At 39.2% G+C, this 13353-nt stretch overlaps 1 protein-coding gene across 1 annotated transcript in view; it reads left to right on the plus strand.

Moving 5' to 3' along the window:
* The window catches only part of thsd7ab (thrombospondin, type I, domain containing 7Ab), a 200334-nt gene that overhangs the window by 174382 nt on the left and 12599 nt on the right, over positions 1-13353 (plus strand). The window contains exons 23-27 of the mRNA XM_088600467.1: positions 361-478; positions 3792-3937; positions 5793-5967; positions 7961-8134; positions 8747-8842. Coding sequence (XP_088456593.1) covers positions 361-478; positions 3792-3937; positions 5793-5967; positions 7961-8134; positions 8747-8842 — 709 coding nt within the window. The remainder of the gene's footprint in view (positions 1-360; positions 479-3791; positions 3938-5792; positions 5968-7960; positions 8135-8746; positions 8843-13353) is intronic.

The raw sequence follows: 13353 nt of genomic DNA on the forward strand, positions 1-13353 counted from the left end.
CTGCACTCACTGAACTCACTAATACACACAACTGTACATTTGGAACCTCATTATCTACTGCCCTCAGGGTGAGGCAGTAATTCAGCTCCCATCATAATTTAACCCACGACCCCATTTCCACTAAAAGGCGAGTGCTCGTTGCAAACTGTAAAGCATTCATGTGAGCCTGACAACTGCCCAGGAACCATTATAGTAGAGAAAAGAGAATCTGAAAAATCAAATTAGAGCCTTCTAGTCAGATGGAGGGGACTGAAGGCCTGTGTGTCACTCAGTAGCACCACGGCAATTTGTAGAAGTAGAAGACCGTTTTTGACAAGATCAGCTTGACAAATGCTAAACGTTGATGTTCCTTTCTTCCAGCTTGGTTTGGAGAAAAACTGGCAAATGAACATGTCCTGTGTTGTGGAATGCCCAGTGAACTGTCAGCTGTCTGACTGGTCTCCCTGGTCAGAGTGCTCTCAGACATGTGGACTAAAAGGTAAAGCCTATCCTGTCACTCTTCTCCCCAGTATTGTCAAACCCCATAAATGTAGATGAATATGCAATGCGGCCATATTTCTGCCTTCCCCCTGTCATTACATAGTGTATACACCACCTATCCCAGGGCATTTCTCGAAAAGAGTAGGGCTGTTAGCCAGGTGTCCTGGCCAGATTTCCCATTGGCCTTTATCAGTCGTGGCCTCCTAATCATCCCCATATCTGAACTGGCTCCATCACTCTGTTCTCCTCCCCACTGATAGGAAGCTTACTTGCCCACTGTGGCTGCCATCGCATCATCCAGGTGGGCGCTGTACATGTTAGATTTACTCTGTTGGTGTAGCCAACCTGCCTGAAGGTCAGGTCACTTTCAAGATGAAAAACAAGCACATTGTTTCATTATGGCGATGGTTGTGACCTGAGCACCCAGCATGCCAGGGGATACTAACCTGATTGGAACCGCAGTCATAATCAACTGCATGCGCACTTTAATTTAAAAATAACATCGTTTATTGTCTTCCGAGTGTTGTCTCGACCAAATGTGGAAATCATCATATTAGTCACAATATCAATGGCGATTTAAAAGGATGATCCCCATTTTACATAAAATATTCTGTCCAAAAACTGCCCTTCAACAGTACCTACAAAAGACTTTAGTTTTAGTGTACACTGTATATGAACATACAGTATATTAAATACAGTACGTGTATGCTGTATACTGTACAGTATATAGTCTGTAATGCATAAATCATTCTAGTCCATTATTGCTTTCTCTTCTGTGCCCCATAACACATCATCGGCATCATACAGTATCTCCTGGGGTGTGTCTGCATCGTATCTGTAAAACTGATACTGGCAGAGGATGCTGAGATGGTCTTAATACATCCCTTGGCAAAAGGTTGAGTTAGCTGAGGAAACAGCAGGCAAAGAGGGATCTCTTTAAGAGAAAGGAATTCATCCAGTGTATGTAGCAGCCTCCTTTTGTCTTTTGCATTGCAGTTTTTATCTCAGCTTTGGCTCTGAGGAAAATCCTACCTCTGGCGAGTTTTAACTAGCGGAAGCCCTGCACAGATGATGGTTGGGAAGAAATAATTAGAAGCACAGAGGGAAAGATTTTAATCAAGCACTCAAAACAGTCGATGCGTATTCCTAACACTTCTACCTGCAATGATAAATAATTAAAATGACTTAATTAAAACACATTTTAAGGACCAGGTGTAGTGAATGACAGCTCATTCCCGGTTACCTCTCCCACCTGCTGTTTCCTCAGGCTTCTCTTGGCTCCAGTGGTGCCCAGGCAGCCTGTGGAGACCACTTTTAGAGTGCAAAAATACATTGGAATTGGATAAGAGGAGACGGGAGCTGATGTATAGTTTTAAACCAGTAAATAAATGGGAAAGAAGGAGCCCTGTCCACTAATTAAACAGGGTTTTGCCTGGGGCGTGGGGGGAGGGGATTGCAGTCTTTGAAAATGTCTTTGGTGAGAGTGCAGGGAAAGTAGATTCCTGGAAGGAATTGGCAGCTGCTAAATCTGGCTCTGGAGAGGGCTGCTCCTGGGATAATGGAGAATTATTATTTTGTTCAACATCAGAAAAGGCTTGGAGGTTTGGTTGCTTTTGCGTGGGAAAAACGGCATGTAGAAAATAACATTTCTTTGCATGAAAGACACAGTTTGCTTAAGGGCTCGTACTTGGCAGGACATAATCTGTTCAATTTACAGTATGAGGTGAGAACAGTGGGGGGAACTGGGCAGAGGCAAGAGACAGTTTACGTGACCCCCGTGAGCCTTTTTAGGAAAAGTACCTTTGAGGTAGACTTTAGAAGTGTACCTTTGGGGTACACAAAAATCAGGGAGAAAGTTTATCTGATGTATTGAAGAACTGGATGTTTAAAATGTTAGAATAGCTAGTATCTAATATTGCTGACTATTCAAAGGTTGGTGCACTGAGATTAATGTACAATTGGACCATGGTAATGTACTGTGCCTTTGTATCATTGAGTGTGGCAGATTCAAAGGAAATTGTATATAGAGATAAGGATTGTGTAGGCAGGTTAGTGCAGTGAACTTGGTTGGGGAACTTCCTTAATTGATTCTGTGTAAAGTGGATTATTACTGTTAATATCAGTAAAATTAACTCACTTCAGTGTCTTTAATCTGCTACTTCCCTCGGGGTCTCTAAATGATGTGTAAAAGTGCAATGCCACTGATATAAAGCATTTCGTAATGATAAAGATATCCGTTCACATAAAGTTGTGAATGTCCAAAGCCTGCCTAACATACTGTACAACGAGATCTGGCAATTATTTAAATGTTTTAAACTGTTTTAAACATTTTGTTGATTTGATCTGCCATTATTCCTCCAATTCCTGTTAGATGTCCACTGGGCAAGGTCCCTCAGAACTCATTTTTTAAAATAATGTAGTTGCAATGACACCATCCTCACTAAACTTCATTTCTGGAACAAACTGTAAATCCTGCTCAGTCTCTTATAAAAGCTTTCACCGGTCTTCTTAAATTTGATTGAGATAGAAAATTGGATATTGGAAATGGTTGCAAGAATTAGAATTGATAGTGAGGAAATGCACTGCCAATCTTATTATTTGCACAAAAAACCCCTACTAAAACAGCATTACATTTCTAAATGTACAGTACCGTTAGTCATGTAGTCTGGAGCATATGAAAGAAATATGGTATTCCTTTAACTTGTCCCTGGGAAGAGGAGAGTTGAAGGAGCATTGTCTAAGCAAATGAAAGCTTTCCTTGAATGGGGATAAAAACCACCCTCATAACTCTGTCGGAAAGACTAGACGACGTGATCAAATAAATGCTGAAAAGCCATATAGTGAAATAAAATCTCAATTGAACATTACCCGGACACAAGGTCTTTATCAGCGCTTCAGTCTTTAATGGTGCCTTTTATTATTTTCACCCCACTTCTTTCTGCCTGGAGTCCCTGGGGTTCTGCTCTTCGATTCTGGCTGAAACGATGTCTTCAGACTGTACTGTTTCTTTGCAACCAATAGCCCACAATTGTGCATGTTGTTATCTAGTGTCGTGTAGTGTTTACGAAGGAGTTGTGACAGTGGGAAGTGTAAAGGCTTATCAAACAAGTCTTTCTTATGTGCTCCATTGTTTCATTTTTATTTTTAAAAGGTTGCATCTGTTTATTCATTTTAGGCATGTGGTGGCTTCCCAAGTAATACGTGTTACATACAGTAGGTCGGCTAGTCCAATTACAGGAAAAAAATCCCCCCTTACTCCAGACTGCCTGCTTTGCCCTCCGGTTGTTTAATTGACATCTCCTACTTTTCAGGCAAGATGTGGCGGAGGAGGTCTGTGATTCAGGCTTCCCAGGGGGACGGGAGGCCCTGTCCTTCACAGATGGAGCAGTGGAAACCATGTCCAGTCAAACCCTGTTACAGATGGCAGTACAGTCGGTGGTCTGAGTGCGGAGTTGAGGTCTGTCAAAGAAAATGACATTTTGTTTCCACGTTTTTCCATGCTGTCATCCTTTGGTCATGTTTTACTCATTTGAGGAATGTCAAATGGCAGGAAAGGTTGTCATGACTGGCATTCTTAATAAATTATTGAAGAACAGTATCAGGCAGCAGTTATCTGCAGTAGTTCCAGTGTGTGGTGAGTGCTCCAGTGCACTTTACTGGATTGTCTACAGATTTTTGGTTAGTACACAAGCTGCCTTCTGTCACCAAATGTTATAATCTTGGAGTGACCAAGTGTATAATATTCATCTTAGAAAGGTCAGTACAAGAATCCTGCTTTTTGCAAAATCTCCCCATGTATTCTCCCTTTTGTTTGCATTTTGTTTTTCATATGCAAAGGAAGCTTCAAATGTCACTTTTCAGGCTGTATATAAATACATTTTAATTTCTGTCAAAAAGTCAAAAAGGTTTTCTTAAAAATACAAATTTAGCAGTGACTTCAAGCCCACTATGGTTATTAGGCTGCAGTGTATAGCATCTGTGTGTCAGCCGTGGTTGTGGGTGGTGGTTGGATTCTATCAAAAAATATGCAGCACATTTCTAAATAATTAATGTGTGGAAGATATGCTAAACGTTTATGGAGAGGGGTGACAAAGTGATTGACTATGGTTTAAACTATGTGTAAAAGCCAGGTCTGAAGTACTGTACCGAGTTTCCAGGAAATGTCTTAAACACTTTTCCTGCTGGTGTCTCTTTTGTCATTTGAGTAGAACATGTAGCATATGGAAATGCAATCCGAAGGCAAAACGAACACTACGCCAAATGACTAGTTTGAGATTGTATGATCATTATATACCGTACATGACTATTATACATTTACATACAGTAATAATACATTATTATTGCACATTTTTTCTCTCATTGAGAAAATTCAGATCTTTCCATTCCCTCCAGTTTGGGCTGGACTGTTCTTAATAAACGTGGATTGCCACAGCAGCTCTCTTGCTTGCTCAGGAGACACACTTCCCAAGGCCCTTGTCAGGCCATCCGCCTGCCTCTCGCACTGGGGGCTCGTCTCGGACGTTACGGCTCTGAGCGTGCGGCTCTCCTCTGTGTCCCGCCCGGTCTCAGGCACCTCGCAAGTGATGGGGGCTCTGCTGCTACCTGCCGAGCTGAAGGCTCTCCGCCTGCCTCAGCCTCAGACAAAGCTCAGCGCTCCGCCTGTGGTGCTCAATCGCCTGGGGAATCCCAGTCATGGCTCATTTCGATGACAGAGCCCAGGTTAGGAATAACAATGTCTGGGCTTGAGGGCTCAGCCTGCAGTCTGCACGGGCATTTGTACCGTTTCAACCACATCCTGTATCTCGAGTGTCTGATCTCTTTCATTACTGCAGTTGTACACATTTATGAGCTGTGGGGTGCTCTGAAATGGCATAATGCAATGGATTAAAACGTGACAGCAGAGAATTATTTTTATAATTCTGGGTTTGATGCCTTCAGTGTGGAGGTATTTCTCAGGATGCTCTGGTTTCGTCCAGTCTTCTAAAGACAGTACCTGGGTTAATTAATACCTCAGTTAGTCCCTGAATACTTGTGTTCCTGTGTATGAGCATCCTGGGATGGAACAGTCATCCTGTCTGGGATCCTGAGATGGGCTCCAGGTTGCCACAAGCCTTAACTAAACATTTTCAGATTTCTGATAATCTGATGATGGATGGATCACTTTTAATGTTTTAGGATAGTAAAGCCAAAAACAAAAACAGAATATTCATAACCTCATAAGACAGAAAGGATCCCCCGATATGTGGTGATCGGAGGAGCTGGTGTATTTGTGCAGCACGTCGTCAGTCACCAAACGAAGTTTCCCTCTGCAGGGCGCACATTGCGGAGAAGGGTTACGGTTCAGGAACATCTCCTGCTATGTGTTTGATGGATCCAAGGAAGACCAGGGTAGTGTTGTAGATGAGGAGCTGTGTGGAGAATTGGAGCCATCTGTAGATGGAGATAAACACATCAAACTGGAGGAGAGTTGCACAGTCCCATGCCCAGGTATGCATAAACATTTCTATCAATTTCACTTTTTTGTGGTTTAATTTTGGATACTACATTTAGAAATACTGTACCTGAGTGGCAGTTTAGTGTATAATCCTGCTTTCTTGGATTATACATGGTAATAGACATTTCAGGATTACTTAAAGATTTAAAAATATGTGCAGCTTTCTTTTATTGGAATTTTAGTGTAATATAATTTACAGTGTATCTGTAAATATTCTGAATACAAATTTTCATGTGCTTATGCGTTGCTGTTTTGGTACATTGAATTATTGTTCCCGAGATGAATAAATGAATGAATTAATTAATTTACCCAATTAATGCAGTGAACACAATATCAGATACATGAAAGTTTTCACCACGATAAATAGCAGTGTCAAAACCAAATGTCACAAATTGCCTACAGGTTCTCTGGAAATCAAAGATTTCGACCTGAAAGCTGGGAATAAAGAGGAAAAACATTTTCTGGCAATAAAAATAATAATGCATCATATTTTTAGCTGCACCTCGAAGGACATCTATTTCACTTTCCAGCTCTATGATACTGACACATCCAACAGCACATTTTGACACAATTTGTGTTACGGTAGTATGAAAATGTGACAGCTCTATAATGAAGCAATTTAATGGCATCAGTGACAAATCCAGACTATAAGAAAGTCTACTTTTTATTGTGCCTTAAAATATGGCAAAGAAAAGCATGCCTTACTTCATCATTTGCACTGATGTCAGTGCTGTTGTCTTCTTAACCTTTAAAGTAGAACTTTTTGAATGTTTTTTTTTTGCTTTTTAAAGAAAAGCTTAGAAATAGGCAGTTGTGGTTTTAGATTTCTGATACAGACTATTTTAAGCTACTGTATGTCATGTTGTCTTAGGTTTCAATTGCTTTGACATCATCAGAGCATTCAGCCACCTGCCTCCTGTCAGTGTGTATACAGCTGAGACACCCATTTCAAACATTGTCTATAGAAAATATGACCTATTTAAATCTATGGCATCTGAATGACAAATGTAAGAGACGTTTATTTACTGGAGGTGATTTAGGTGTTTTAAAGTGGTGGTGTCCAGATGTGAAGCTGAAAATAATAACCACTGTGGACTCATTTGGAAATAAAAGCGCAAAAAAAAATGTTCTTATGAGATCAGTTAGCCATTGATTCATAGGAATGTTCACTTATAATTTTGTACAACCCATGTGAACAATAGTAAGGTCAGTGGATTTAATTCCACACAATGAAAAATAACATGCCATTAATTTAATAACACTTGAAAAAGCGATATCAGAATTCCTGGATGAATAAATCATTCTGCATACTTCTTTAGGCTAAGTAGACAGATTTAAATATTTATACTTGAAGAGTGTAATAGAAAATGTCTTTATAGCGCATCAGTAAAACAAGTCTGGGCCTGGGAACGTAATTATAAAAACCTCCCTGCTAGCATTTGCATATCTGGGCTCTAGTCTACATGCACACATTAGCTCTTTAATAATTTATAAGGAACTTAGATCTGCAAACAATCTCCCATTAACAATGTTTTCTGTGCTCATTTGTTATGGCCATTAACCATGAGATACATTTTTAATGTTCTGGGGCTTTGTGATAGCATTATCTTGCATCATTACCTGATGATTTGAAAATAATTTCTCCTTTTTATGCACGAAAACAGAATTGCTCATTATTGTTTATGAATATACTGTACGTAGCAGTGAAAAGTCTAGTTATCGAACTGTTAAAGAAGACGCCACAGGATCTATGAAACAGTAAAGTGGCACATTTATGCCTATGAAGTGGCCTGCTTCTTTCAGATCACTCATGTCGAAGATTTCCATTGCTCAAAATAAATCAAGCTGCTTGATGAAACACTGAAAGTATGGATTTACATTTTATGACCATTAGAGAAATCACCTCATTATTCATATGAAAAATGATTCTAGATGCCGTTGAAGAAAGAGACTTACAGTATTAAATGCTTTGCCTTGTTTTTACAGGAGACTGCTATTTGACAGAATGGACTTCCTGGAGCTCGTGTCAGCTCACCTGCATCAACGGAGAAGATCTAGGCTTCGGCTCCGTGCAGGTCCGATCTAGGGCTGTAATTGCTCAGGAGCAGGACAACCAACAGGAATGTCCAGAACAAGTATGGGAATCCAGGCCCTGCACAGGTCAGTGTTTCATTAACTTTAGCCTCCATTGTATTATCTGGCATTAAAGTAATTCAAATGATTCTTAGGACTGAGTGGTAATATCCATTGACAGTTACCCAGAGAAATATCGGCTTAGAGACCAAAATATGTTATGGCTGATGCTGTCTGAGCAACGTTCTACAGAAACCAGTGGGTTACGACCGCTTTAAAATTGGTAAGGTGACGACGGTCATATTTACTCATTGTGTTAGTTAATAGGAGTTCAGGAGGAGGTCAAATTCTCATCTCGCACTTCTGCTCTTTTAAATACTTGCCAGCTGCCCTCATCTCTGCGCACCTCTTTTCTAGCTCCCCTTCCTCCACCCCAACTTCACTGTTTGCAGCTGCCTCCCTGATTCATTCCACGTGAGTGAGGGGGGGCTGTGACAGGGCTGTCATTTCCTCACCCAGGCGAATGAATGCCAGGGTATTATGTACAGACTTCCTTTATAGATGTTGGCTGGTTCATTCATTATTAGAGTGTGACCGGATCACTGAACTGTAGATCGTGGTAATGTTCCTGTATGGTGATTCGGGTTTCATTCTTGACACCGTACTTCAGCATTTTAAGCTTCTCTCCCTTCTGCACAGATGGAGAGTGCTATGAATATAAATGGATGACTAGCACGTGGAAAGGATCTTCCCGCTTGGTGTGGTGCCAGCGTTCAGATGGATTGAACGTCACAGGTATTTAAAATTTCTGTGTTATCAGCTTTCCATCTCCCTGATTAATTCAATAAATCAGCCCACACCTTGGTTTATCAAAAATGCCACAGCCTTTTAACAGTAAACATATACGTGGCCTGACATTTCTGGCAAGGAACAGCAAATCATTTAAGCCAAAAACACTTGTTATGGGTTATGATTAAAACTGATTAAAAATCACTGGATGCTTAAGTTAGTAGAACACATGATGCAGTTACTGTTACTGTTTCAAGAATGGTGCAGGGCTGTAGTTCTGGTTTCTCTACACTTACAGCACTACTACAATTGGTTTGCAAGACTTCTTCTTGCTCATTATTACTTTCCCACATTGTCTTGTTGAGGACATAGAAGAATCTGTCAAAACAAACCTCCAATGTAGTATTTAAAGGGTGTGTTCCTGCTACCAGTGTGGATCACTTTGCACTTATGTGTTAACACAATCCATGGTTTTGACTAAGCTCTCTTCTTTCTCCCTCGTTGCTGTATCTGTATTATTGTTCATATTGATGGGTGAAGACTATGAAGGGACAAATATTCACACAAACCATGAGCACTGAGAAAATCAACCCAGTGGGCTTCTTCAACATCAGCAGTTTCACACAGTCATTGGCCACAAGGGGGAACTAGAGAAAAGTGCATTTAAAACTGAACACAGAAGGTCTATTTTCACACAAAGGCTTGTCGTAGCCCTTGAACAAGCTTCTGTATCCGGACATGAGGTTAAAGCTAATTCTTTCACTTCTTTTGAGAAATGGCACAGTGAGGCTCACAAATCAAATAGCAACCAAACAAGCTCAGTTGGCCGGATGGCCTCCTCTCAATTCTTTCTTATGTTCTACATGTAGGTGTAAGTAGGTAGAATTTATAGCATTATTGCTGGTTATTGTTACTTCTACAAATCCACAATCCACATAATTGTGATAACAATATCTAAACCTAATCCAGGAAGATGACTTTCCTGACTGGAAATGATCATATTGCTGAATTGTTCTTTAGGCTTATCATATCTTTTGAGTGCTGCTGAAATCGGAACTAGTCTATAACAAAATTAGATTTTCTATCCATGATGGTGTCACATTTTAACCTCGTAATCTAATTTGTTTCCCTTTATCATCCTATTGAATGTGCACTGCTTGGAAGCTGCTGGCATCTAGCTATACTGTGTTAAATTCCTAATTAGATTAAAAATTCAGTCTTCAAAAGTCTGATCATGAGTAGCTATAGATCCTGTGTTTAATAAATAACTGCATATAGGTTTCTTTAACCCATGAAGAGAAATTAAGAAAAAAAACCTATACTCTACACACGTGGACACGTGGGTACTGTATAAGGACTGTTCTGAAATATACAACTTTTTTTCTAACTGCAACACAAAATTAGAGATGTTGAAGATAAACTAGAATACAGAAAATATACTGTATGTTCAGCTCCTATGCTGCTGTTTTCAGATACAGTAGCGATAAGGGCTACATGTCTAGTTTTGAAATAGATGGTGGCAAAACATGGTTTGAAAGTTACTGTCAGAATCTATTTTGTTTAGAAATGTGTCCAGTCCTATAAAATAAAAAAATTCAGAAGCTTTTGTATGCTGACCTTGTTTAAAAAACACTGACCAGGTGAAAAGCAGAAAATTGGTGCCAGAGAGAGATTAATGTTTTCTGGGCATGATGCCACAATTGCCCTGTGACCTACCTACTGTGAAGAACATTTTGTTATGAATAGTTATCCATATTTCATATCTTTCCAGCCATTTTTTATATGTGCATTCCAGTGGCACACTATTACCATTACAACTAACCTATTCTGTTGGTATTGCTTGGATATTTTGTAAATATCTTTGTGTGAGGCAACTTCCCAACAAACCCTTAAATCATTTCAGAGTAAATTACTGTTGCATTTAATAACCAAAATAAAAAGTATTAATTTCATAATTTAAAAAATCATTTGCTCATGTAAAGCAAACTCTAAAAATGATTTACTGTATGGCGTAATAATGTGTAACAGGCAACAATCATCCTTTTTCTGAACAAAGGTCTTGTGTCAGTGGTTCTTTGGTTACTTTAATTTTCAAGGTGCACATACAGGTATTAAAGTTTGTAGTTTGAATATTGAAGGTCATGTTGTATGAAGAAGATTGACTATTTCAGATACGTTTTTTTCTATCCGTTTCTTAACATATTTTAGAGGTTAAATATAACGATTCTCTGATGCTATCTCATGTTTCAGGTGCTGTATTTGTGGTGAAGACAAAACTAGGATGATTATGTTTCTTATGTTTTGTTAGAATGTGGGTCTTTTACAGCCCTGCTCGACATTGACACACAAGAGAGAATTAAGTTGTGAGGCTTCAGGACAGTGGCACAATTTTTTAACCTTTCTCATTGTATCCAGTTTAACAAGATTTAGTTCGATATGCTCTTTCCTGTACCATTTCAGAATAAAAATGTGAAATTTTCTGCAGCAATTCCTAGGTAATTTATCTGTAGTCCTACAATGAATGTGATGACTACTGACAGTTACAGTATATGCAAGATTATATCTAGTTTAAACCCTAGCAATTGTAAAATAATGTAGGTTAGTGTCTTTTGTTGTTGTTTCTATCCCAGTCATTATAGTGTTATATACTGTAAGCCCCTTTGCTCTAACTTTAAGAACAAGAGATGTGCAACACAGATAATGACTTTGTATGCATGCAGCCCAAACATCAAATGAGAATTATACAGCTTTGACCCAGCATGGTGACAGGGGACATTATGCTGAAGGAGATGCAATTATTCACATGACACAATATACTGGGGCCCTGAGCTGTCATTAAAGAGCCCATGACATTTTGGCTAAATTCGAATCTGGTTTTGCAATTTCACTTTTACCTAGATCTCCCTCTTAATTCGGTGGGGAGCAATCAATGTTGATTGAATAATTTTTCTTAAGTAATTTCTTACTTCTTAGCTTGATCTGCTATGTAGTAGGGCTGTTGGATAATATGGATGTGGATAGTGACTTCAGCATCTCACCCATCTTCAGCATCTTCTAATTTATCATTGTAAAGCAGACAGCTCCTGTATGTAGTTTAGAAATATTGCAGTGTGAACCACTAAATGAACCACTCTATAAAATAGAATTTTCTGTAGCCATATTTTCCAAATTTACCTTCAAAATGAAAAGAAAAACAATATCTGGCTTAGGGCCGCGAGTCTACACTTATGAAATATGAATGTGCTGTATATTCGATGTGATCGATTTGGTCTCCAGGATCAGCATCAGTTGTAGGGGAGGTCACATACAAATGAAAACACCACTGCTATTAAAATGGCAATGAACCTGAGCCATCCTCCTGTACCTGCAGACAAGCTGGAAAGAGGAATATCTGTGTGGTAGCAGGACAGCACTTGAAATAATGGGCAATGTATTGGGCACACAAATGCTTGTTCCACCTTCATCAGATAACTGGGTGAGAAATCCATTTTAATGAGGTCGAAATGCGAATGTTTCTTCCTCACCTGGTACCTGATTCTATTTCACTTTGTGAATAAAATAAAGGGGAGATGTGCTTAGTTCCGCTAGACTTGATAGAGACTTATGTTTGCTTGATAGAGAGTGTTCTCAAACCTGATCTTGTACAAACTTGTACTGTATGTCTTCCGTTTTTTTATTTAGCTGGACTTTCAGTTAACTAATGGGTACCAGAAAGCATTCAATTTCTGCTATAAACTATTATAAGGTCAAGTCATGCCCATTGTCATTTTTAATAAGGTGTCATTTAGACAGGCTAGTTAGAACAAGAAAACAAAAGTGCCCTTAAGGAAAAGGGCTGAGATCCCTGATTTTACAACACACTCTTAGAGGCAGAAGGGATTTTGCAACAATGGCACAACAGTGTAAACCTGTACTGTGTGTGACACGACCCTGAGATTAACGCCCTGGCTAGGAATCTTTACCACCCACAATGCATGGGTTTACTTCCCTCTGTCCAGTGTCCATAGTCCTTACACCTGTCTAACGTCAGGATTTTTCTGCTCCTAATACGGTATATTCCACTGCCTGGCTTGCTTACCAATACTTTATAATATGCACCCGAGGGCCTGTATTAATGTAAGATCAAGGTCCTCCCCAGCACAGCTGTTTTTAACGTCAGGCTTCAGGGTGTGTTAATCCTTCTAAAATACTATTATCAGAGTGACTATAATAATGTGAAATTAAGCAGAAGACTGTTTTTTTAAGATTAGTCACAATGTGAATTTATTTTTACAAAGACTTACTGTATGTCCAGACTTTAACATGATTACAAAACAATTCTAGTGTTGTACAGTAATTATAGTAGAAGCAGCAACAGGGGAAATATCAATACTACTAATAATATGTAATAAAAAAGTAATTCAATCATATTAATCGTAATAATGGCATTACTAAAAAAATGGCTTGTTTAATTTGCTGCCTATGATCATAGTTTTCAAGAGTTCACAAAAACCTAAGGCTGCGTTAGACCAAAATTC

The sequence above is a fragment of the Lepisosteus platostomus genome, chromosome 12 (assembly GCF_059453375.1).
Source record: "Lepisosteus platostomus isolate fLepPlt1 chromosome 12, fLepPlt1.hap1, whole genome shotgun sequence".
NCBI classification, from domain to species: domain Eukaryota; kingdom Metazoa; phylum Chordata; class Actinopteri; order Semionotiformes; family Lepisosteidae; genus Lepisosteus; species Lepisosteus platostomus.